Source organism: Lithobates pipiens, unplaced genomic scaffold, assembly GCF_037356315.1.
Source record: "Lithobates pipiens isolate NorthernLeopardFrog02 unplaced genomic scaffold, aLitPip1_a1.2 Scaffold_8, whole genome shotgun sequence".
Taxonomy (NCBI): domain Eukaryota; kingdom Metazoa; phylum Chordata; class Amphibia; order Anura; family Ranidae; genus Lithobates; species Lithobates pipiens.
Window position 1 is genome coordinate 598,947,646 of NW_027507903.1, and position 27,701 is coordinate 598,975,346.

At 43.2% G+C, this 27,701-nt stretch overlaps 1 protein-coding gene across 8 annotated transcripts in view; it reads left to right on the top strand.

Annotated features, from left to right (window-relative positions):
- Positions 1-26,812, top strand: part of LOC143961269 (uncharacterized) — a 217,974-nt gene extending 191,162 nt beyond the window's left edge. For 7 of the 8 annotated variants that reach the window (XM_077470512.1, XM_077470518.1, XM_077470516.1 and 4 more), the window contains 5 exons: positions 7,793-7,852; positions 12,091-12,259; positions 19,740-19,907; positions 20,173-20,253; positions 25,932-26,812. In XM_077470512.1, coding sequence (XP_077326638.1) covers positions 7,793-7,852; positions 12,091-12,259; positions 19,740-19,907; positions 20,173-20,221 — 446 coding nt within the window. In that variant the 3' untranslated portion in view covers positions 20,222-20,253; positions 25,932-26,812. The remainder of the gene's footprint in view (positions 1-7,792; positions 7,853-12,090; positions 12,260-19,739; positions 19,908-20,172; positions 20,254-25,931) is intronic. The other variant, XM_077470513.1, reaches the window with a different exon arrangement.
- The last annotated feature ends 889 nt before the right edge of the window (positions 26,813-27,701 follow it).

Here is a 27,701-nt window from a genome sequence, read left to right on the forward strand (position 1 = left end):
ACAAAACCCCCAAAATGACTCCATTTTGGAAAGTAGACACCCCCAAGCTATTTGCTGAGAGGCATGTTGAGTCCATGGAATATTTTATATTTTGCCACAAGTTGCGGGAATATTACAAACTTTTCTTTTTTTGCTCAAAGTTGTCACTAAATGATATATTGCTCACACATGCTATAGGCATATGTGAAATTACACCCCAAAATACATTCTGCTGCTTCTCCTGAGTACGGGGATACCACATGTGTGGGACTTTTTGGGACTCTAGCCACGTACGGGACCCCGAAATCCAAGCACCGCCTTCAGGATTTCTAAGGGCATTCATTTTTTATTTCACTCCTCACTACCTATCACTACCTATCACAGTTTTGAAGGCCATAAAAAATGGCACAAACCCCCAAATGACCCCATTTTGTAAAGTAGACACCTCAAGCTATTTGCTGAGGGGCATGTTGAGCCCATTGAATATTTTTTTTTTGTCCCAAGGGATTGAATAATGACAAAAAATAAAAATATTTTTTTTTTATTTTGCTGCTTCTCCTGAGTACAGGGATACAACGTGTGGGACTTTTTGGGAGCCTAGCTGTGTATGGGGCCCCGAAATCCAATCACCACCTTCTGGATTTCTAAGGGCGCAAATTTTTGATTTCACGCCTCACTACCTATTACAGTTTCGAAGGCCATAAAATGCCAAAATAGCACCCCCCCCCCAAATGACCCCATTTTGGAAAGTAGACACCCCAAACTATTTTCTGAGAGTCATGTTGGCTGAACAAAAAAAAGAGATTGATCGCCGTGTTTGCCCACCATTAGAATACCTCCCTTCCTCCACCCACTTCTAATGATGGGCATAAATTAATCATTTATATATGCCGAAGCATGGGGGCATCCTAGCACAAAAAAGTTATGCCACGTACACACGGTCGAACTTTTCCACGGGCAAGACCTCCGTCAGAATTTTGACCATATGTATGCTGCATTAGGAGCAAAATCGCTCCTCCGCCCCTGCTGCCCCCATGCTTCGGCATATATGCTCTTTTTTTTAACTGTATTGGTGAAATCACCTCCTACAGCGCTTAAGTCACGGCTTTATGTATCGTGGGAGCAAACGCTGTTGCTGTCAAGATAAATAAATCCGCGCTGCAACTGAATGGCGTACCTTCTAAGCAAATTATGGTTAACGTTAAAACAAAGTAACATTACAGTATAACAGTGAAACCTTACCATACCATACCTGCAAAGCAAATGCCAAAAAAACAGTAAAAAATAAAACATTTTTTAACACAACCTGTGCCTAATATATATATATGCCGAAGCATGGGGGCATCCTCCCACAAAAAAGTTATGCCGTGTACACGCGGTTGAACTTTTCCACGGGCAAGCCCTCCGTCGGAATTTCGACCGTATGTACGCTGCATTAGGAGCAAAATCGCTCCTCCTTCCCTGCTACTCCCATGCTTCGGCATATATGCTCTTTTTTTTTTTAACTGCGGTGATGAAATCACCTCCTACAGCATTGGAGTCATGGCTTTATGTATCGTGGGAGCAAACACTATTGCTGTCAAGATAAATAAATCCGCGCTGCAGCTGAATGGCGCACCTGAAAACAAAAAAAAGGTTAACAATAAAACACAGTAAACAGTAAAGTATAAAAAAATGACATACCTGGAAAGCAAGCATGATAAAACATAATAAAATATTGCAGAATAGAATACAGTAAAAAAGAGCAACAATAGAGAGAGAAGAAAGAGAGAGAACAATAAAACGACAACTATTTTTGGTTTTTATATTTTATATTTTTTATTTTTATTTTACTTTATTTTATTTTATTTTTTTTACACTTTTTTTTTAACTGTAAACTGTAACAACTGTAATGGTTCGGGTCTCTCAAAATGTGATGGCATCTTGGGAGACCCTGTGTTAGTGTGTCCTAGCCTATGAAATGCTGTACCCTACGCTAAAACTTCACTAGTGTGTGGTAGCATTCAAAACATTCACCAAGGCAAAGACCAGGATTGCCAGGACAGCGTGGACAATAATAACGGGTGTCACTCCTATGTCCGCGCTTGGTACAGACACGACCTCTTCTTTGGGGGGTTCGTTGGGTAGGGGTACTCGGGAGGAAATAAGGAAAATGCCTCTCATGCAGCCGGCTTACTGCATTTGGTTGGGAATAGTGAGGTGCAGAACCGTCTGGATACAGAAGGTCTGTGACATCCTCTCTCTGGAAAAAAAGAAAGGTTAAAGTCCCACCTGAAGCTCTGTATAGCACACGAGCGTTCAGCAAAGCCAATTGAAACAAGTAAACAGACACTTTTTTGTACCAGCATCTGGCCTTACGGGCAACTAGATACGGCGCCAACAACTGGTCATTGAGGTCCACCCCTCCCATATTTTTGTTATATTCGTGGACACAGAGGGGTTTCTCCACAATACCAGTCGCCGTATGAATTTGGACCGTTGTGTCTGCATGAAGGGAGGTAAGAATGAAAACATTCTTATTATCCCTCCACTTCATAGCGAGCAAATTATTACACCGCAAGCAGGCTCTCTCCCCCAGCCTAAGATGGGAATTTATAAGCCACTGGGGAAAGCCCCGGCGATTAGGTCGCATGGTGCCACATGCTCCAATCTAATGATCAAACAAATGACTAAACAGTGGCACGCTCGTGTAATAATTGTCCACGTACAAATGGTACCCCTTTCCGAATAAGGGTGACACCAAGTTCCACACTATCTTGCCAGCGCTTCCTATGTAGTCAGGGCAGTTCTCTGGCTCTACGTAACTATCTTTTCCCTCATAAACCGTAAAGCTCCATGTATAGCCTGTGGCCCTGTCACAGAACTTATAGAGCTTGACCCCGTATCTGGTACGCTTGTTGGGAATGTACTGTTTGAATGACAAGCGACCAGAAAATGTAATCAGGGACTCATCAACACAGACAACTTGATGGGGAATAAACAAGGCTGCAAAACGTTGGTTGAAGTGGTTTATGAGGGGCGGAATTTTGTATAGCCGATCACATTCAGGGTCTCCGCGAGGACGACAAAGTTCATTGTCATTGAAGTGCATGAACCTCAAGATCTGCTCGTATCGTTTCCTGGACATGGAGTTAGAGAACATGGGCATGTGGTCAGTCGGATGCGTGGACCAATATGTCCGCAACGTCATGAATTTTTGTGTGCCCATGTTGAGGAAAAGGCCCAGAAAGGTCTTAAATTCGGAAACCGTAACTGGTTTCCAATCTCTGGCAAGGGAAGGCAACTGGGGATTAGCAGCGATGTGTTGACCAGCATATAAATTAGTTTGGTCCACAATAGATCTATAGAGATCTTCCGTGAAATACAGAGAATAAAAATCAAGTGGTGTAAAATCAGCTGTATCCACCTGAATACCAAGTTGGCCAGTGAATGGGGGAAGTACTGGTGCTGCAGAAGTGGTGGGCACCCAATCAGGATTGGCAAATTCTGCAGGAAGGGCACTATGGGAACGGCAGGCCTGCCTTTGTCTTCTTCTTGGTGGCAGCGGGACACTACTTGTGCTTGCCACCTCGCCAGCTTGATCTGCACTTATGGGACTCGCCACGTCACCACGTGATACTGCAGTGCTGGATGTACGTCCAGGGTGTACTAGGCCGCGGGTGCTTGCCAGTTCACCAGAAGGATGAGCGGCTCTAGTACTTCTCTGCTCGATACGAGGGACCTGCGGTTCTTGCACCTCAACAACATCAGAAGATTGGGGTCCGGTACACCAGACCTTAGCAGGGACCTCATCTTCTTCGTCAGAGCTATCTGTCATGGAGCCGCTGTCCTCTACAGGATCGTATTCGCCTGAATCTGACAGATCCGTGACTTCCTCTTCACTATCTGTCATGCTCAGAAATGTGTAGGCCTCTTCACTAGTGTACCTTCGCTTTGCCATTTTGGGCTCTAAATTTAGGGGTAAACTAGTGAGACTCACAGGTAAAAAAGCACCTAGGCTGTCAGCGACTGTATAAAATGCTACCAAAAAAAAACTGTTAGCGATCGCAGGGATCAAGCCTGACTCTGCGAACGCTGCAGTAATGTGTGTTGTGTTTTGTAAGTGACAGTGAACGATCAATACTGCACTTGGGTGGGCTGGGCTGGGCGGAGGGGCAAAAAGCAGGTGCTAGCAGGTATCAGGACTGATCCCGCTAACAATGCCGCTTGGGCACCACATGCTTGACCAGACATATGTTGACCTGCCATGCAGCTCATTGGCAAGCGTACCTTAAAGACCCACACCAAAGAACAAAGCGGACCTTTCCTTGCTCCTCATCAGCTGGGATCTCTAACCCCACTAGACCTTCAGTCCTCTCTGAAACCTGCACTGAGAGGAATGAAGGTGTAGAATTAGGTGTGTCACAGCCAAGTACTTGCGGGCACTCTGCTAGCAGTACACCCACGTCCGATTGTAGCAGGCAAATTTCCCTGCCCCAGCTGCTGGACCATCGAAAGAAGTTCACTCCCAGCCACCCACATTCCCAGCGGTTGAATGCTAGCTTGGCTAAATTGCTAGCACTTCAACTGCTGCCTTTTCAGTTGGTAGACTCGGCCCCCTTCCGTGAGTTTGTGCAATGTGCGGTTCCTCAATAGCAGGTCCCCAAACGCCACTTTTTCTCACAGAAGGTGATTCCAGCTCTCTACCGGCATGTGGAAGGCAATGTCCTTGCCTCGCTGGACAGGGCGGTCAGCGGTAAGGTGCATATTACCGCTGACTCATGGTCCGGCAGGCATGGACAGCAACGTTACCTATCTTTCACAGCCCATTGGGTCACTCTTCTGGCAGCTGGGAAGGATGCAGGACAAGGTGCAGTAGTGTTGGAGGTTGTTCTGCTACCACGCCTCCAAAATGCTACTACTGGTTGTGACACACCTCTCTCCTCCACCCCCTACTCTTCTTCTTCCTCCATGGCCTCTTCCAGTGCTCTGTCCTCGGATACCAGAGGTACTCCGTAGGCATTCAAGGGGCTACACAAGTACGCAGGCAAAAATATGCCATGCCGTGCTTGCGCTGGTTTGTTTGGGGGACAGGAGCCACACTGGGGCAGATATTTTGTCAGCTCTGCAGGGGCAGGCCGAGAGGCAGTTAATGCCACGCCAGCTTAAGCCAGGAATTGTGATTTGCAACAATGGCACCAACCTCCTCTCCACCCTCCGACAGGGACAACTGATCCATGTGCCCTGTGTGGCTCTCGTCCTTAACCTGGTGGTGCAGTGTTTCTTGGGCAGGTACCTGGGCTTACAGGATGTCCTGAGGCAGGCCAGGAAAGTCTGTGTGCATTTCTGCCGATCATTTAATGCCAGTGCTCGGCTGGCTGAGCTCCAAAAGGAGTTGAACCTGCCTAAGAACCGCCTTATATGTGACATGCCCACCAGGTGGAACTCAACGTTGGCCATGCTGCAGCGGCTGCACACGCAGCAGAGGGCCATCAATGAGTACCTGTGTGACTACGGCACCAGGACAGGGTCAGGGGAGCTCGGTTTTTTCTCACCATGCCAGTGGGGCATGGTCAGGGATGCATGCACTGTCCTGTCACCATTTGAGGAGGCCACAAGGATGGTGAGCAGTGACAGTGCATGCATCAGTGACACTGTACCTCTTGTCCACCTGTTAGAGCATACGCTGCATGGAATAATGGACAGGGCACTTGAGGCAGAACAGAGGCAGGAAGAGGAGGACTTCCTTGCCTCTCAAGGCCCCCTTTATCCAGACAGTGTTCCTGCTGTCCCACCCATCACACAGGAAGAGGAGGAGGAGGAGGAGGAGGATTTTGTCAGCATGGAGGTGAAGCCTAGCACTCAGCATCAGCAGCAGCAGTCTTTTAGGGATGATTTAAAGTCCCAAGAAACACGTATACTTTTACGTGGCTGGGAGGAGGTGGCTGCGGATCATGTTGTCCTTAGTGACCCAGAGGACTCCAGACTGAATGCCTCAGCTAACCTATGCTGCATGGATTCCCTGATCCTGCAATTCCTGCGGAAGGATCCTCGTATTCTTCGGATCAAGGAGAGGGACCATTACTGGCTGGCAACCCCAAAAGGGGGCTAGCAACTTATTACTCATGAAACTTCCTCTCAGAGCAATAGGTTTTCTCATACCAAATATAAATATCAGTACTTGGATAGAAAAAGGAATCAATCATATAGAGGACATACTAGAAGGAGGACAAATAAAGTCATTCAGAAAACTCCAAACTTTACACCAACTACCTACATCATCGCAATATACACACACACAACTAGACCATTTACTTAAAACGAACTCACAGATACCCACATGTTTAGCAGAAACAGTTAAAAAATATTACCAAAGCACAGAAAACACACCAAAACAGAAAATTACATTTCGGGGTACGTTGTGTAGACCAACGATGTACAGAAAACCTTCAGGTTGCCATATTGTATTGAATTTTGCAGAAAATTACAGTGCTGCAGATTGAAAAAGGAAATATCATTTTTAATAACATTAAATTATAACGTGACTTGTATGAAAATTGTATACAGTATATATAGCATCTCACTTAAGTGAGTGCACCTATAACATTTTTGTAAATATTTTCTTATATCTTTTTATTTGACAACACTGAAGAAATTACAATTTGCTACAATGTAAAGTAGTGAGCTTGTATAACGGTGTAAATTTGCTGTCCCCTCAAAAATATCTCAGCACACAGCTATTAATGTCTAAACCTCTGGCAACAAAAGTGAGTACACCCCAAGTGAAAATGTCCAAATTGGGCCCAATTAGCCATTTTCCCTCCTCAGTGTCATGTGACTCATTAGTGTTACAGGGGCTTAGGTGTGAATGGGTAGCAGGTGTGTTAAATTTGATGCTATCACTCTCATACTGGTCACTGGAAGTTCAACATGGCACCTCATGGCAAAGACTTCTGAGGATCTGAAAAAAAGAATTGTTGCTCTACATAAAGATGGCCTAGGCTATAAGAAGATTACCAAGACCCTGAAACTGAGCTGCAGCACAGTGACCAATACCATAAAGCAGTTTAACAAGACAGGTTCCACTCAGTACAGTCCTCGCCATGGTCGACCAAAGAAGTTGAGTGCACGTGCTCAGCGGCGGTATTTCAACATGATAACGACCCCAAATGCACCTCCAAGACGACCACTGCCTTGCTAAAGAAGCTGAGGGTAAAAGTGATGAACTGGCCAAGTATGTCTCCAGACCTAAACCCCATTGAGCATCTGTGAAGATCTGGTGAACTCCATGCCCAAGAGGGTTAAGGCAGTGCTGGAAAATAATGGTGGCCACACAATATATTGACACTTTAGGCCCATTTGGACATTTTCACTTAGGGGTGTACTCACTTTTGTTGCCAGCAGTTTAGATATTATTGGATGTGTGTTGAGTTATTTTGAGGGGACAGTAAATTTACACTGTTATACAATCTATACACTCACTACTTTACATTGTAGCAAAGTGTAATTTCTTCAGTGTTGTCACATAAAAAGTGATATTAAAATATTTACAAAAATGTGAGTAATGTACTTACTTTTGTTAGCTACTGTATATATATATATATATATATATATATATATATATATATATTCCATTTTTTATTTTTTTTGCAAAAATGTAGTTTCTCTTTAGATACAAGTGATGCAGAAGGCCCATAGTTATTTAAAATGATAATAAAAGAGACCTGTGATAAGAAATATGGTGGCTGCCATTAGTTATTTGTGTTTGAAAATATTACCGTAAAATATAAACCATTTTTATATACTGTAACACTGTAACCATTTTATTTTACAGATGTGATATGCTTCAATATAACACAGTTTAGGTTTACAACAGACGTTGTTGATCTAACAGGTATTTTCTCTCTCTCTTTTACATACTGTAGTAATAAACAGACTGGTGAAACCTGTAAAGGAATCATCAAAGTAATATATTATAAGGGTCAGTCTACTCTAAAGTAATATTAGTGGTATGAGAAGCCTTGTAGACTGAGTCACCCCCTGAAAGGGTCAGTCCTCCCTAAAATAATATTTAGTAGTATAAGGAGCCTTGTAGACTCATGCCTTGTACACACGCTTAGATTTTCGGACGACTGAATGCCTGTTTTTTGTTGCATGCTAGTCTCATGTCGAAAGAGAAGAGGTTACTCCCAATACAAAAATTTTCGTACAAGAGAATACAGTGTCAGAAACGTAATATGTTGAATCGTTTTGTATGTATTCTTTTGTTTCTGACCATGTGTAGTCATGCTCTTATGTTTTTTTTCCGTACGAAAACCGTACTAATGAAACAGAAATCGGACGTTCACATCCGCCAAAAATTTTATAGTCTGCACATCCAGATTTATCTGATGAAAAAGCTAAATCTCCAGATTTACCAAAACCATATAATATGAGGTCAAACCATAATACCACGTACAGACGATCGGAATTGCTGACAAATGTTCGATGTAAGCTTGTTATTGGAAATTCCGTGTGTATGCTACATCGGACATTTGCTGTTGGAATTCCCGACAATAACTGTTTGAGAGCTGGTTCTCAAATTTTCTGACAAAAAAACTTGCCTGCAAATACCGATCGTGTGTACACAATTACGACGCCCAAAATTCCACATATTCTCTGAATCAAGCAGAAGAACAGCACTGGCTATTGAACTAAATTTTTCTTGGCTCATCATACGTGTTATATGTCACCGTGTTCTTAGCAATCGGAATTTCCAACAACATTTGAGTGACCGTGTGTATGCAAGACAAGTTTGAGCCAACATCCATCTGAATAAAATCCATGGTTTGGTTGTCAGAATGTCCGATCGTCTGTACGCGGCATAAGAGTTTCAATTTGTATGCAATCAGGCAGGCCCTTGCACTACATGGTTTAGTAAATTTGAAGACGAAAATCTGCAGAAAATCGAATAATGTGTATGGGGCTTTAGTCAGCCCCTGGTAGTGTTAGTCCACCCTAAAGTAATATTTGTAGACTGAGTTACCCCCAGAAAGGGTCAGTCCATCCTAAATGTATATTTAGTAGTATGAGAAGCCTTGTAAACCTATAGGTCTATAATACTCCAATAGTGAGATCTTCCTGCTGAAAATTCCAAACTCTGTCCCCATCAGCTTGGGGGTTTTGTGTGTTCTTGATGACCTTTGTGGGTTCCAGCTCCTCTAATTACATTTTGCATAATAGAACATAATGAAAAATCTCATCAGACAGAATGGAAACCACCAAAGCTGGTATGTAGGGATTAAGGATGAGCCGAACACCCCCCTGGTTTGGTTTCCACCAGAACTTGCGAACAGGCAAAAAATTTGGATGAACACACGTTAAAGTCTGGGGACCTGGGTCCTGCCCTAGGGGACATGTATCAATGCAAAAAAAAGTTTTAAAAACTAATGTTTTTTCGGGAGCAGTGATTTTAATAATGCTTAAAGTGAAACAATAACAATGAAATACACCTTTAAATATTGTGACTGGGGGTGTTCTTAGTGTGCCTGCAAAGTTACGCAGTTTTCCCACATTTAGAACAGTACCACACCAAAATTAAATTTCTAAAGGAAAAAAGTCATTTCAAACTGATCGCGGCTATAATGAGTTGTCGGGTCTCAACAATATAAATAAAACTCATTGAAAAAACAGCATGGGTCCCCCCCCCAGTCCATTACTAGGCCCTTTGGGTCTGGTATGAATATTAAGGGGAACCCAAAACCAAAAACGTAAACAAAAATTGTGTGGGGGTCCCCCTTCAGGCCCTTCAGGTCTGGTATGGAAATTAAGGGGAACCCTGTGCCAAATAAAAAAAAAGGGGGAAGTGGTCCCCCCAAAAATACACACCAGACCTTTACCTGAGCACGCAACCTGGCAGGCTGCAGAAAAAGAGGGGGGACGAGAGAGTGCCCCCACTCCTGAACCGTACCAGGCCACATGCCCCTAACATAGTGATCCAGATACAGTTTGTAAGGGCGCTCTGAACTTCAGGACCAAGCAAAAAGAGGTTGATAAAGGAACCAATGAGATGTTCCGAAACGCATCCTGAAACGCGTCCCTCTTTGATGACTGCTTCCTGTTTTGCTTCCTGTTTGTGGTCCATGCTGGTTGCTGGTTATTGTCTCCTGCCGCTGACGTCACTTCCAGGATCCTCGTGTTTTGAGACTGTGATTGCGGACTGGCCTGTCAGTTCTCTTGGAGCTCCCTGCTGTTTTTCCTGTTGGCATCCCCTGGACCTCCCTGCTACTGGACACACACAGCCTAAAGAACTGGTATATGCCAATGACCACTGCATTCATGCCGGACCACCTACATGGATATTAAGGATATGCTCTGCCAGTCTACATATCTTGTAAGTGTTTTTAACCCTTTTTGGGGAAATTAAACAGCTTTTAATTCTACACTTAGAGGCGCCTTTTCTTTGTTTTTCTGTTCCCTAACATAGTGAGGGTGCTTTGGAGTAGCCCCCCAAAGCATCTTGTCCCCATGTTGAAGAGCCTCATATCCACAACCCTTTCCCGGTGTTAAAAAAGTAGTAGTAAAAAAGACAGGAGACACTTTTGGACAAGTCCTTTATTAAAAAATAAAAAATAAAAATGTCCCGCAATGTAGATCCATCTAACTTCGCCCGATGAGCCAATACGTGACGTCAGAGGAAGGCGGGGTCATCCGTTTACGTCACCGAGTGGCCCCGTACTCAGCTATATTATAGCTGTCACCGAGAACAAGCGTCACTCGGTAGGAGCCTTCCATGGAGACGGAGCTGTTGTGGCTTTTTCCTTTTTTTCTTTTTTCAGCTTGTCGGGCGACATGAAATGGATTCACATCGTGGGACATTTTTATTTTTTAATAAAGGACTTGTCCCAAAGTGTCTCCTGTCTTTTTTACTATTTTTGACACTTTTTTGTGAAATGGTAGGGGTACAATGTACCCATTACCAATTCACATAGGGGGAGGCTGGAATCTGGGGTTCCCATTGTTAAAGGGAACTTCCAGATTCAGATAAGCCCCCCACCTGCAGACCCTCACAACCACTGGGCAAGGGTTGTGGTGATGAGGCCCTTGTCCCCATCAACATGGGGATAAGGTGCTTTGGGTGTCAACTCCAAAGCAGCCTCCAAATGTTGAGGGGATATTGCCAGGTACGGTTCAGGAGGGGAGCGCTCTCTCATCCCCCCTCTTTTCCTGTGGCCTGCCAGATTGTGAGCTTGGATAAGGGTCTGGTGTGGATTTTTGGGAGACCCCTATGCCATTTTTTTTTTATTTTGGCACAGGATTCCCCTTAATATCAATACCAGACCTGAAGGGCCTGGCATGGATTTTGGGGGGACCCCCACGCAATTTTATTACATTTTTGGTTTGAGGTTCCCCTTAATATTCATACCAGACCCAAAGGGCCTGGTAATGGACTGGAGGGGGGACCCATGCCATTTTTTTCAAGGAGTTTTATCTATATTGCAGAGACCTGACAATTCATTACAGCCGTGATCAGTTTTAAATTCCTTTTTTTCCTTTAAAAATGTAATTTTGCTGTGGTATTGTTCTAAACATGGGAAAACTGTTCCACTTTACAGGCATACTATAGACACCCCCAAGCACAATAATAAAAAGAATATTTCATTTGTATTGTTTCACTTTAAGCATTATTAAAAACACTGCTCCCAAAAAAGCGGCCATTTTTAAAACATATTTTTGAATTGATACATGTCCCCTGGGGCAGGACCCAGATCCCCAAACACTTTTTATGACAATAACTGGCATATAAGCCTTTAAAATGAGCACTTTTGTTTTTTCATGTTAGTGTGGAATAGACTTTAATGATGTTCCACAGCTTTCAAATTTGCCACGAAACACTTCATAATGTTCGTCTTTTGTCGAACGTCCAAACAACCAAAGTTCGGCCGAACCTTTGCTCGGGCCGAACCATTCGCCCATCCCTAGTAGGGATTCCTGATTGATAGAACCCGGCAGGTGGTCTGACCCTCTGAATGTCAATTGCTTATGGCAAGCAGCAAAGTTTTATGATGGTGACATTAAAAATAAAAATAATCTTATCCAGCTTTTCCTTTCTTGGACTTTAATGAGATTGTCTTTTTCTTTTTCTTTCTCCAGCATTGTGTTCACAAGTACTCACCATTCCCACAGAATTACAAAAGTATTATTATGGTATAAATGGAACTACTGAACTTTTATGTGTTACCAACTGCAGCAAGTTCAACCCTAACACCATAAACTGTAACCATGGACAGTGTTCTGTTTCAAATATGGGACCCCATTGCTAGTAAGCATCAATGATAAATATTGTAAAATATTTCAGCTTACCAGTCTTAAGATGTGGCAACTGCATTTGTTTTCTTTCTTTTCTCAGTCTTTTCTTTTTCTTTATCTTCACTTACTGATTCTACCAGTATCACACTTCTTCTCCTATGGTTACAAATGTCACCCATCTTACTGTGTCTATGGAGATGCAACACCCGGGACAGTGATGGTAAACCTTGGCACCCCAGATGTTTTGTAACTACATTTCCCATGATGCTCCACTACACTACAGAGTGCCTGAGCATCATGGGAAATGTAGTTACAAACCATCTGGGGTGCCAAGGTTTGACATCACTGCTCTAGGACAAATCCTGCCAATAACACACTTCTTCTCCTAGGGTTACAAATGTAACCCACTTTACTGTATCTATGGAGATGCAATGCCCTAGGACAAGATCCTGCCAATAACGCATTTCTTCTCCTAGGGTTACAAATGTCACCCGCTTTACTGTATCTATGGAGATGCAACGCCCTAGGACAAGATCCTGCCAATAACGCACTTCTTCTCCTAGGGTTACAAATATCACCCGCTTTACTGTATCTATGGAGATGCAACGCCCTAGGACAAGATCCTGACAATAATGCACTTCTTCTCCTAAGGTTACAAATGTCACCCGCTTTACTGTATCTATGGAGATGCAATTCCCTAGGACAAGATCCTGCCAATAACGCACTTCTTCTCCTAGGGTTACAAATGTCACCCGCTTTACTGTATCTATGGAAATGCAACGCCCTAGGACAAGATCCTGCCAATAATGCACTTCTTCTCCTAGGGTTACAAATGTCACCCGCTTTACTGTATCTATGGAGATGCAACGCCCTAGGACAAGATCCTGCCAATAATGCACTTCTTCTCCTAGGATTACAAATGTCACCCACTTTACTGTATCTATGGAAATGCAACTCCCTGGGGCAAGAAGTGTGTCAGGAGCACCCCCCCTTTATAATTGCCATAACACATACTCCCTGATAACAATGTACAAAACACAAACAGAGAGGGCACAAACACCTAGCCAAAACACATTTGTGTCCTCTCTGTGTTTTGTATAATGTTGGATTTCCCCGATCTGAGGAGAGGGCTGCATCATCATTTTTTTCCAGTCCGTGTTTCGAAAGGATGATGCTAACTTTGGTTCATGTGATGGGTGCCTCTACCTGATGTGTCAAGTTTGCATCTTTTTCTTTTTCCCTGATAACATTGTTTTGGATAACACATTAAAGCACACAGGATACCAGACAGCACCGGATTTTTGTCAGGGTCAACATTTTTTTTTCAGACCTTGACCTCTCTCCTTAATGCAGCAGTAAACCCACTTTTTCATCTTGTACCTACAGGTAAGCCTATAATAAGGATTAACTGTAGGTACAATGGATCTCTCCTAAGCTTATACAGTTTAGAAGATATTCACACTGCATGCAGCCGGTGGCATCACAGTATGCCCAACCTTCAGAACTCATGTCATAGCCGAGAGCTCCTGCGAGTATGCGTGCCACTAGAGAGCTTCGTTTTAAGGTAAGTCTCTCATAATGAGCTAGTATGGAATGCATACAGTACTGGCATGTTATGACATTGCCTTGCAGGGGAAGTTTTTTTTTGCAACCTGCGGTTTATGACTGCTTTAAAGTGTATCTCTACTTCTATAGTCCAATTTGAGAAAATCCCACTGTCTGAGTGTTGTGTTCCCTTTTACATAGCATACCTATATATTTTATATTTTTAAGCTGTTTCTAGGGAAAGGGTGTCATGGCTGATTATTTCGGAAAGTCTCAAGTGTCTTATTCCCACACTCATAACCTTACCAATAAAAAGTTTAATTTTGGTTTGTCTAAATATTTGCAGGTATAATTTTATACCTCTAGACTAAGGCAGGCTCATACATGATTCGAATCACAGCCGGTTCAGCAGGAACCAGCCAAGCTTCAAACCGTGTATGGACAGACTGAATGTACTTAGGTACTGTACAACTAGCATGCCGGGTTTTACCTGTGATTATCACTAACGGCTACTATAGCCGCTAGCAATAATCATGGCTTCCCTCACCCCCAGGAGAAGACAATGGCTCAGCAGGAGGGATTCCTGCATCAACACTGTCTGTGTTGTTGGGAGAATTGAGAAAATTTGCTCTGTGTATGGCAGGCCCTACCTATTATGGGTGTTGATATTTTGAAAGATCTATGTTTAAGACCCCTTTGCACATAAGCGGTCTGATCAGGTCTGCCTGTCCATTTTTCAGGTGGACCCGATCGGGCCACCTATTGTCTTCTCCACCTATTGTCCTCTATGGGGCAGTGGAAGTCAATGGACATGTGTCTTCTGACACCCACTAGTCAAAATTCTCTGAAAACAGACATATGGCTGTACGTTCGCCATCTGTCCAGTGGGTTGGATCGGATGACAATCAGATGGAGTTGGAAATGTAGACTGTTTCCATCCGACCACCCCATAGAGGAGAGTGGGCTCGGACACGGACCTGTCATCCACCTGCTAAGCAGAGAGATCCCCTGCTGAGCAGGCAGATTCTGTTTGGACAGATCAGCCCCATGTGAAAGGGGCCTAAAGCCTCATACACATGATCAAATTTTTCGACGGGAATTGTGTGATGACAGGCTGTTGGCGGAAAATCCGTCCGTTTGCACGCTCCATCGGACAATTGTTGTCGGATTTTACATGGTCAAATGTTGGATGGCATACTTTAAAATTTTCCGCAGACAAATGTCTGTTGTTGGATTTTCCGAGCATGTGTACACAAGTCAGACAAAAGTTCAAAGCACAAACATGTATGCTCGGAAGCAAGGACGAGTTCAGAAGAGGTTGGTCTTGTAAACTAGCGCTCGTAATGGAGAAATTACATTTGTGACGTGGCAAATTCTCTTCTTCTTTAATGGGATAATAATGAAGCTGTTTTGCTGGTGATACTGATGGAGTTCTGCCAAACATATTTTAAAAGGTTTTTATTTTTTAGTGATATCAAGAATAATATTATTAAGCTTGTTTTTTTTTTTTAAGGGGGTTATACAACACCATTATCCTGTCATTTTTAAGATCAAAGATACAACTATGTTGGTGTCCCTTGTTCATTTTACATTGTATTTTTTAAAAAGGAACTGCCTTCTCCCAAACTGTCAATTGAAGTAAAACCCATAGACAAGTATTATTCTCCACAATTTTTTTATTGTGCATTAAAAAAAGAAAACAAATAAAATTAGACATGCTATCTGCCAATAGAACTTAACCAAAAAGTGCAGTCTATGTATCCAAAAATATAGAAAATATACCAAATCAAATCAATATTCAACCAAAAAATAAAATAAAAGCCTCATGCATGTGTCCTGCTTCTTAATATATGGCCTCAGCAATGCCAAGAGTTGGTGAAAGCAGGGGTCCATCATCTGGAGATAATTCCTGAAAATCATAAAGATTAGGTAGGGTGGGATCAGGGACAGTGGGATGGGATCAGAGACAGAGGGATGGGATCAGAGACAGAGGGATGGTGGTGGAGTGGGATCAGGAACAGAGGGACGGTGGGTGGGATGGGATCAGGGACAGAGAGATGGTGGGTGGGATGGGATCAGGGACAGAGGGATGGTGGGTGGGATGGGATCAGGGACAGAGGGATGGTGGGTGGGATGGGATCAGGGACAGAGGGATGGTGAGTGGGATAGGATCAGGGACAGTGGGATGGTGGGTGGAATGGGATCAGGGACAGAAGGATGGTAGGATGGGATCAGGGAAAGAGGGATGGTGGGTGGGATGGGATCAGGGACAGAAGGATGGTAGGATGGGATCAGGGAAAGAGGGATGGTGGGTGGGATGGGTTCAGGTACAGAGGGATGGGATAAGGGACAGAGAGATGGTGGTGGACGGGGAGATTAGGGGACGGGGAGTGTGGGGTGGGAGTATTACTCACTTGCTCTTAGTTTCAGTCAATTCCCTCTCCCTGCTGAGTGTTCTCAGTCTGGACTCACAGTGCCTCCAGTAATGGCTCTTCTAACATGGGGACAATGTCTGCACATCTCACTAAGGGTAGAGTCCACCCCCCATCACTGGACTGACCTGGCTGACTTTCTCCTCCACTCCAGTTCCCGACATGGATCTGCTTGGAGGAATGGGCGGAACTCAGTGAGTGCTCACTCAGGCACAGTTTACATGACTGTTTGTTACCTATAGCTAGAAACGACGAGCAGAGTGCGGTGACCCCCCCCCCCCCCCCAGAGTACTGCTCTCAGCTCCGCTCCATGCAAATAACGGACCTGCTGACGTCACTTCTGTTTTTTGTCTATTACACAAAACCCGGAAGTAACCTTGAAATTTAAACCATAATGCTCCCGACCGTAGTGATTCTATGGGCGGAAGCTAAACGGCGCTTTCGAATGCACCGAAAGGCGGGTTAAAAGCCCGCAAATGAAGAGCCAGCTATGCAATCTCGTGATTACATCGTAGCACTTCCCATAGTGCACTGTGTCTGGCTAGAATTATTTCTCTCGCTCTGGTGATCGTGGCGATACCTCACATGTGTGATTTGAACGCCGTTTACATATGCAGGCGTAACTTATGTGTGTGTTTTCTTTACTGTGTGAGCTCTTGGGAATGGGGGAACTTTAAAATGTTTTATTCTTTTTCTTATTTATTTTATTTTAATTTTTTTACATTGTTAAGTAAAAAAAAGTATCACTTTTATTGCTGTCACAGGGAATGTAAACATATCTTGTGACAGTAATAGGTAGTGACAAGTACTCTTTATGGAGGGATTGGGTGTCTAAAAGACCCCATATTCCTCCTTTGCACTTCAAAGTATTCAGATCGCCAAAAACAGCGATTCTGAATACTCTCTTTTTTTTTTTAAATGGCACCATTTGCAACAGAGTAAACATCACGTCCATGTTTACAGGAAAATTGGAACAAAGCCGTTTCCGGCTTTCCTTCCAGTCTCACTCCAGCCGGCAGAAGTTCTGGATCATGTCTCGGGTCTCCCAGTGGGATGGGAGGCCCAGGAAGAGCGAAAGGTGGCGGGAGGGGGGATGTCCCATCTCGCTCCTCCGGTATAACAGCCGAGTATCGGTTGTTATGCCTGAAGACCGCCCGCTCTAAAAACGGTACCGGGATGATGCCTGCTACTGCAGGCATCATCTCGGTATAACCCCTTAAAGCCGAGGCCACATATGTGCCAATGCTCGGTGGGAAGGAGTTAAAACAAGTTCTCATTCACCTTTTTGTCTTTAAGCATTGTGGAAAATGTAACAAAAGGCAATTCGATTAGAGGGATTAGAATAACTGTCAATTTTATATTGCTCTCTGTGTCCCCATTAGGGAGATTCACCCTATATATATGTCAATTTTAATGTTATCATCAAACATGAATGTGAAAGAAAATTCCAAATTTTGGATTGTCAACAGAAGTCAAAGGGAAATCTTCCAATGGGGACACTAGATTTGGTGACAACCAGGGATTCCCTCACTTTGCAAGGATTTCCTTTCACGTCCTGTTTTAGCTATGGAACAAGACGTGAAGGCAAATCTCCCTATGTGTATAGAGCTAGAAAAAAAAAAAAGAGGGGTTATAACTCTCTATTAGGCCGGGTTCACAATGGTACGACACAAATAGAGATGGCTCTCATAGAGAACCATTGATTTAAAGATGTCATGCGACATGTCACAGAGTCGGAGCATAATTCGTACCAGTGTGAACCCGGCCTTACTCTAAAATGTTTTGCCTTTAGTTCTACTTTAATTTTTTTTTTTAATAGATTTTTATTGAATTTTTTAGGTGAAAATTATACAGATTATAACAACAAACAGTAAAGTATTTTAAAATATCAGTGGTTGTGGCAAAAAACAGTAACCAGATAAATATAAAGAAGAGAGACTCATGTGCAACCTAGGGGATCCATAGGTGGGTCCCAAGAATGGGATAACAAACATATAGGAGGCATCAACTCCATATCTAAATATACCTGTAAAGGGGGATAACTGAATGGATCTAGAACTAGGGATCCCTATGATTTCTGGGAATAAAAACAAACAAACGAAAGGTCCCAGAAAAGGGGGGATAGGGATGGGGGGGTGAGCACCAACTTCTTGTTGTGAAGGGTAACAAGAAGGTAGACATCAAAGTTGCGATGGTGGTATAAGAAATGTTGCTCTCTTTCAAGTGTCGGCTGGGTGGATAGAGGTCAATGGTAGAGCAATATTTTGGATGGATGCTTCGTGTTTTGTTGAAGATTGGGTTCCATCGGTGAAGGGTTTTTCCGAGGGAGAGAGTGGGATTACTGGAGGTGGTGGGGGAGGCCCATAGTACGAGAATGAAAACTGTTTGAGATTCGCCAGGTCAGCCGGGGTAAGCGTAGAGACCATGTAAGCTTGCCATCTGTGGTGGAAACTTTTTTTGCAGTATCTTGTGAGAAGTCCGTGTTAAAGCGGAAGTAAACTCCCCTATCGTTTTCATCCATGGAAGCTGCCATCTTTGCCTCTGTTTAATCTTCAGCTGCCATGGTGCTTCACATGTGATCCGTTTTGACACCAGCCATTGGGTGGTTTGACAGTTTGGTTGAGAGCACAGCCAATGTGCAGTTAGCATTCCTGGCATGCCGTTTTTTGAAACTGTTTAAATCGATGGGTTTACTTCCACTTTAAGTCTGTCTGAAAAGTAGCAATAGGAGGTCTCTTTGTACTTGTGCAATTTTTGGGGGAAAGCTGGATATCCAATTTTTCAAGATTACTCTCTTGGCGAGTAGAAGACATATCAAAGACCAGGCTTTATAAGGAGGGGTGGCATTGGGGGTAGTTTAATTTTTAAGATTCACAACACATCCATTGAAATCTCAGAATGTCTTCCATGAGTGCAGATATTGGCGGCCTGCCAGCCCTCTATTGCAGACCCACAGCTCATGTTTCTCAGCTATTGGAAATGGACGACTTTAGAATTTTTTGTCATATTAAAGGATATTTAAGGATCAATTACTTCACACTATATGCAGCTAGCAAGGTAACAATGGCTTGTTTTTAAAGTTTGTTTATTGCTTTTAAAAGTATGTAAATAGTTCAATAGTCTAAACAAGGGGAGAACTTGAAGCACCAGCACTGAAGGGTCCCAGTCAGGCAGTACCAAGGTCACTGCTCTGAATATTACTGAATGCAAGGTGAAGAATCTGTGCATGTGTCTAGACAAAGTGTTGAAATGGGAGTTCTATTCCCTGTTTAATTATAGGTCACACATGTTTTTCAATCATCAGTAGACGTGTCATGTCCTTGTGTAAGTATTTTTACATATTGCTACAATATTTTAAGTCAGGTTAGGTCCAATAAAATATGGTAATGTTTTTTTATGAAAGATGTGACCTGAAACATTGGACACCTGGGGTTGTGTGCCTACAAGGTCCTGTGGTGTAAAGGACCTGTCCATGGTCATTCTTCTAATGTCCTTCAACCTTTTTTTTTCCTTCAGCTGTCAGATATCAGACACCTACTGGTACACGGGGGATCTATGCAATACGGTTGTTAGTAAAGCTGGAGTCATCGCTGGAGTCACTGTTGGCCTGGTTGTCCTGCTTATCGTAGTTGTAATTCTGGTTCACTTCTCACGTAGACGTCGCTCTCGCACCAACTCATTCAAGTATGTAGTCAATTGTTTCATGTTTTGACAATATCCAGAAATAAAAAGTAATCTTAATAGGATAACAAGTACATTCCTGGGTGAATTTATAGATCTCTGGTAGGCCCGTGTATAATGTTTTTAAGATTTTAAAAGTTGTCAAAATTTTAAAAAATAACCTAGTTATTGACCAGCTTATGTAAGCAACGTTGTTTTCAATATTTGTTCATGGGACTGTAACTGTATTTTCTTTAATTTCTCATATATTCTTTTCTTCTAAAACCAGGCCACTGGTACCAGAACTGTATCGGTATAATCAAAACTCTCGTTACTGAATTATTGATTTGAAACAGACAGAGCACTGAAGGTGAGAAATCATATAAAAGTGATGTTTACAATACTTGGGTCAGTCTAATACACCACCAAAACGTTTGTACCATGCCATCTTTATGTATTAGGCAAACATACTAACTTTTTTTTTTCCTAAAATTACTATTTTTGGTTTTAAAAATGGAAAAAATATACAAATCTTTATTGAAGTGATACTAAACACACACAATTTTTAATATGCATTATCCCTTCTCTTTAAGTGGATGATGGTATTGTATGTATTTTAATTAGAAAAAAAAAAAGTTATCTGCGTTCCCCTTTTCATAATCGGTATACAGCTGTCATGTGACCCAGCTCTTTCCTAGCTCATCTGCAGGGAAATATTGGAGGGAAGAGCTTCTAGTCCTCCGCTGCCAGTCACATGTTCCAAAAAAAAAACAAGCATTTGAAATGCAAAGGAAAAATACATAATTCATATCAAATAAATGTTTTAAATTGTCGTAGTGCAGATTAAGCATTGTCATACAAATATGTATTTGAATTCACATTTTTATTCTTTTTGTGCAAAAACATGGTGTTGGCTATCTGGGATACCAATCACAGCCTGTTTCACATGCCTCCAGCTTGTGTCTGTCATATGATGTCCACCCAGAATCATGCTCCCACGCGACCCCTGACCCAGTGTGTCACAAATCAGGGTAAAGGGCCTATGACAGTGGCCCTTTACCATGTCATCACGCCGCCCAATGATGGCATGATCACTTGTAAACAAACCAGAGCTTGTCCAGTTCGGCTCACCACCTCTTCTCACACTGATCTGTGCAGTGTGTGAGGAGGGGGGAGGGTGAGTGCAGCAGTGCTGTGGGCTGAATCTGAAGTTCCCACAGCGCTGATCTGTGCCCAGACATGGCTCATCCATCCATCCATGCTCCAACCTTGGCTCATACAGCTCTCATCCATCCATCCATGCTCCATCCATGGCTCACCCATCCATCCATGCTCCATGCATGCTCCATTCATGCTCCATCCACGGCTCATCCATCCATGGCTCATACATGTCTCATACATCCATCCATGCTTCATCCATGTCTCATAATCCATCCATGCTCCATTCAAGGCTCATCCATCCATGCATTCTCCATGCGTGCACCATCTATGCTCCATGCATGTTACATCCATCCATCCATTCATGTTTCATCTGTGCTACATGTGTGCTCCATCCATTGCTCATCCATCAATCCATGCTCCATTCATGCTCCAGCCATACTCCATCCATGGCTCATCCATTTATCCATGCTTCATCCATGCTCCATCCATGGCTCATTTGTGCTCCATCCATGGCTTATCCATCCACATTCATGGCTAATCCATCCCCATCCATGGCTCATCCATTCCCATTCATGACTCATCCATCCCCATACATGGCTCATTCATACTCATCCATGCCACATCAGTAATCATCCGTGCCACATCCATGCCACATCAGTGATCATCCGTGCCACATTAGTGATCACCCGTGCCACATCCATGCCACATCAGTGATCATTCATGCCACATCCATGCCCCATAAATGCTCATCCGTGCCACTTCCATGCCACATCAGTGCTCTTCCATGCCACATCCATGCCACTTCAGTTCTCATCTATTCCACATCAGTGCTCATCCGTGCCACATCCATGTCACATAAGTGCTCATCCATGCCACATTCATGCCACATCACGTACTCGTCCATGCCATATCAGTGCTCATCCATGCCACATCCATGCCAAATCAGTGCTCATCCATGCCACATCAGTGCTCATCTGTGCCACATCAGTTCTCATCCATGCCACATCAGTGCTCACCCATGCCACATCAGTGCCACATCCATGCCACACCAGTGCTCATCTGTGCCACATCTGTGCTCATCCGTGCCACATCCATGCCACTTCAGTTCTCATCTATTCCACATCAGTGCTCATCTGTGCCACATCCATGTCACATAAGTGCTCATCCATGCCACATCCATGCCACATCAATGCTCATCCATGCCACATCAGTGCTCATCTGTGCCACATCCATGCCACATCAGTTCTCATCTACTCCACATCAATGCTCACCCATGCCACATCCATGTCACATAAGTGCTCATCCATGCCAAATTCATGCCACATCCATGCTACATCAGTGCTCATCCATGCCCTATCAGTACTTATCCGTGCCACATCAGTGATCATCCGTGCCACATCCATACCACATCAGTGCTCATCTGTGCAACATCCATGCCACATCAGTGCTCATCCGTGCCACATCCATGCCACATCAGTGCTCATCTGTGCCACATCCACGCCGCATCAGTTCTCATCTATGCCACATTATTGCTCACCCATGCCACATCCAGGCCACATCAGTGCTCATCCATGCCACGTTCATGCCACATCAGTGCTACATCGATGTTACATCAGTACTCATCTGTGCCACATCAGTTCTCATCCATGCCAAATCAATGCCACATTAGTGCTCATCCATGCCACATAAGTTCTCATCTGTGCCACATCCAAGTCACATAAGTGCTCATCCATGCCACATCCATTCCACATCAGTACTCATCCATGCCACATTAGTTCTCATCTGTGCCACATCAGTTCTCATCCATGCCAAATCCATGCCACCACAGTGCTCACCCATGCCACATCAGTTTCTCATCAATGCCACATCCATGCCACATCAGTGCTCATCCATGCCACATTCATGCCACTACAGTGCCCATCAGTTAAACTACAGTGCCTCACAAAATTGTAATAGGTAGTCAAACTAGATTTGAAATGTATGCCCTTAGAATACCTGACAGTGTTCCTTGAATGTTGGGCCTCTGTATGTGGCCAGATTTTGAAAAGAACAAAAATATTACAGCGCACACATGCAAAACTAACATTTACCTCCAGCAAGGCTTTTTAAAAACACCTAGACATTTAAAAAAAACATTTTTTAAAAATATGGGGATTTGGTCACACCATATTGCTATATGGTGCTTAAGCCCACTTACTGCGACAAAGTAGAGAGCCGATCTATGGATAGTGTAGGACCCACTAATCATGGGGTACTTTGTCGCAGTAAGTGGGCTTAAGCACCATATAGCAATATGGTGTGACCAAATTCCCATATTTTTTTTATAATGTTTTTTGAAAATGTCTAGGTGTTTTTAAAAAGCCTTGCTGAGATAAATGTTAGTTTTGCATGTGTGCGCTGTAATGTTTTTGTTCTGTTGTATGGTCTTATGGCAGCACCATCTTTATGCATTTTTTTAGGGTGTGCCCCCCAAATATGTTGTTTGTCAGACTGTGAAAAGCTCTCACACATGGGGTATCGCCATACTCAGAAGGAGTAGCAGAATGTATTTTGGGGTGTGTTTTTTTCTATTTTCTATGCTATATGTTATAAAAATCGTATAAATCGTCAATTTTGTGTAAAAAAAAAAAAAGTTTTTATTTTCTTTCCACATTTTCCAAAAACTTGGGGTGTTTACTTTCCAAAATGGGGTAATTTTTTGGGTGTTTCCATTGTCCTGGTCCTCCAGGACCTTCAAAAGTGTAATGCGATTGGACTTTCTGAACGAGTGGACCTGCCCACACATGACCGGATTTTTCGGGCGGACAATCCGCCAGACTATGGCGAGAGTCCGCCGGACTTTTGAAATGAACAGACTTGCCCACACACAGAAAAAAGTCTGTTCATTTTGAATGCGGCTCCAGGTAGACGGGACTAGTGAAGGAAATCAATGTGGCCGTCTCCATCGGCGAGATTGACACCTCACAAGCCCCGTCACCTGGTATGGACTTAAAGTGGAAGCCCTACGCTGAAAAAAACGGCATAGGGGTCCCCCAAAGTCCATATCAGACCCTTATCCGAGCACGCAGCCCGGCCGGTCAGGAAAGGAGGTGGGGATGAGCGAGCGCCCCCCCCCCCCTCCTGAGCCGTTCCAGGCCTCGTGCCCTCAGCATGGGGGGTGCTTAAAGACAGAAGACCGGGCCAACGAGGGGGACAAGACCCCCGAAGAGCGGGACAAGACCCCGAAGTCGGAAGAAGACTCCCGGATGGCAGCGACGATGAAGAAGAAAGCCGGGCTCCTCCGCTAGTAAAAGGGCTAGCAGAAGATAACAGAGGAGTTCAATGAGAAGACCCCCCAAGAAGAGAAGACCACCGGAGCTGTCCAATAAATTAGTTAAAAAACTTGTGTTGTGTTTTTTTATTTACACTTTTTTCCCCAGGGGAATGGGTAGGGGTACATTGTACCCCATACTCATTCACATAGGATGGGGGTCGGTATCTGGGGACCCCCTTATTAAAGGGGGCTCTCGGATTCCGATAAGCCCCCCGCCCGCAGACCCCGACAACCAAAGGCCAGGGTTGCCGGGAAGAGGCCCTTCTCCTCATCAACATGGGAACAAGGTGCTCTGGGGTGGGGGGGCCGCAGGGCCCTCCCTTCCCCAAAGTACCCCCCCATGTTGAGGGCACGCGGCCTGGTATGGCTCAGGAGGGGAGGGGCCGCTCCCTCGTCCCCACCCCCTTTTCTGACCAGCCAGGCTACTTGCTTGGATAAGGGTCTGATATGAACTTTGGGGGACCCCACTCCGTTTTTTTCGGCGTAGGGCTTCCCCTTTAAGTCCATACCAGGTGACGGGGCTCGCAATGCCGATGGAGGCGGCGACATTGATTTCCTTCGCTAGTCCCATCTACCTGGATCCGTGTTCAACATGAACGGACTTTTCTCTGTGTGTGTGAAAGTCCGTTCATTTGAAAAGTCTAGCGGACTAACACACAGATGGGCAGATTGTCCAGCGGACAGCCAAGTCCTGCGGACAATTTTGAGTCAAAACTTCTTTCTAAGTCCGCCGTACTTTTGGGAAGAAAAAGTCAGATGAGCCCACACACGGACGGATTGTCCGGCGGACTCTGGTCCACTGGACCAAGTCCACCGGATAGTCTGATCGTGTGTACGCGGCATTAGAGGTAGTCTAGAAATTATATGTGTAATTTATGCTCCTAGAACACCTGATGGTGCACCCTGCATGTTGGGCCTCTGCATATGGCCAGGCTGTGTAAAAGTCTCACACATGTGGTATCATCATACTCAGGAGGAGGAGCAAAATGTGTTTTGGGGTGTATTTTGTGGCATGCATATGCTGTGTGAGAGAAATAACCCCAAAGCTAAAGTTAGGAGTACAGCATACATTCTAGTTTTCAAGATTTCTGCCAGAATAAATAAAACACTAAACTACACCTTACAGTATAATATAGATTTTTTGGAAATTAATTTTATTCTTGGCTATATGGGATATTACACTGCATACTTAAAGCTGAACCTTAGTCAGCTTAAAAAATGTACAGTAGGTGCCCCCTCTTCCCACGTATTCGAGACAAAATTAGTACATTTTCGCTACACCCGCTAAGCTAAGGGAACATTCTTGCGCAAAATTTCCTTGCAAATTGAACAGCCTCTTTTTTTCATTCAAGCCCAATGTCTTCAATACAAGAAATGCTCAAAAATGTGTGTCATAGCGTTTAGAATTAAACAAAAATAACTTTAATTTACAGAATAACCACAACAAAATTTTTCTATGTTCTTGGTTACAAACGTTTAGTGTTTTTTTTAACTTTTTTGGATAATAGTAATAATATTTTATTTGTTAGAAAAGGATTGATAATTCTATTTCTAATCATTTTATTTATCCACAGACCTAAAACAGGTGTTTATGTCTCTTTGTAGTAAGGATCCATACAGAAATTTGCCGTGTACAGTAAACACCATCTTAGAGAAAATGGAGACCTTACGGCTTACGCAAACAAACTGTGAAGAACACACTTCAAAATTAAAATTTGTAAAAGTGAATCAAGGGGACCTTCAAACAAAGTTTTTTATTTACTAGCATTTCCTCTAACTATACATTTTTTAATCAATATGCCACTTCTAACTTTATAAATGAAAAATTAGCAATGTGGCTACAGAATTTAATCAGTAATTTGTACTATTATAGCCTAAAGTGTAAGAAATTAAAATTCTTAATATGTTATGTGTAATAAAACAGGAATAAATACAACTACCCTTGTTAATGTATAAAAACTATTATTTATTTTGTTTAAGATATTACAGATTTAAAGTTTGTTCCTATTTAAAATGCATTACATGCCATTGCAGAATTGTCTATTTTTTTATTAAAATGAATACTAAAAAATGTACCCTGTTAGTAAAATTGCTTCAAGGTTCCCTTGCGAAGTGAATTGGGTTGCAAAAAGGTTTAGGATACTGAAAAATCATCGAGTTCTCAAATTTCATTGAGTTGGGCCAAACGACCCCCTGTTCAGTTTGAGGCAGAATGTTCAGAACGTGTCCCATTGAAGTCTATGGGAATCAAAAAGATAAAATCAAAAGTGCCCATTTTGAAGGCTTATATGCAAGTAATTGGGCATACAATGGGGGTCCGGGTAATGCCCTGGGGGGTATGTATCAATGAAAAAAAAAGTTGTAAAAAACTTTTTAAATGAGCAGTGATTTACTAATGCTTAAAGTGAAACCATTAAAATGAGAAATAACAATAAAAATGAAAAATTCCTTTAAATATGGTGCCTGCGGGGATCCCTTAGTCTGTCTGTAATGTGGCACATCTGTAATGTGTATAGAGCCTGCTGCAGCAATTTATAAAGCCAAAAAAAAATTAATTTTCCATTCAAGCTTTCTTTATTTTTTAAACAACGGCTTGGGGAGTCAGTCTGGCCACAATTTAGAGCACTCAGGACAAGATTAGAGATTTTTGGGATAAATTCCAGTGACTTCTATCCACAGACTTTGTATAGAAGTAACAAGTGTGGAAAAATTGGGCTTTGGGTGTTGGTGGTGCCTTCACACCATAACCCTATAGAGCAGTGATGGCGAACCTTGGCACCCCAGATGTTTTGGAACTACATTTCCCATGATGCTCTACTACACTGTAGAGTGGATAAGCATCATGGGAAATGTAGTTCCAAAACATCTGGGGTGCCAAGGTTCGCCATCACTGCTATAGAGGTACTCTTAATGAAAGAAAGAATTTGCCCTGCTGTTAACATTTAAATGATATGCACCTGTCAAACAGGTGAGGATAAATTAGGCTTTGGGTGTCGGTTGTGCCCTTACACGGTAACCCTATAGAGGTACTCTTGATGAAAGCAAGAATAAGCTTGCTGTCAAGATTCTAAATGATATGTACCTGTCAAACAGGTGTTGAAAAATTGGTATTTGGGTGTTCGTGGTGCCTTTACACTGTAACCCTATAGAGGTACTCTTGATGAAAGCAAGAATTGGCCTTGCTGTCAAAAATTTTAATGATATACACCAGTTAAACAGGTGTGGAAAAATTGATCTTTGGTGTCGGTGGTGCCTTCACACTGTAACACTGCAGAAGTGCTTTTGATGAAAGCAAGAATCGGCCTTGCCGTCAAAAATTGCAATGATATGCACCTGCCAAACAG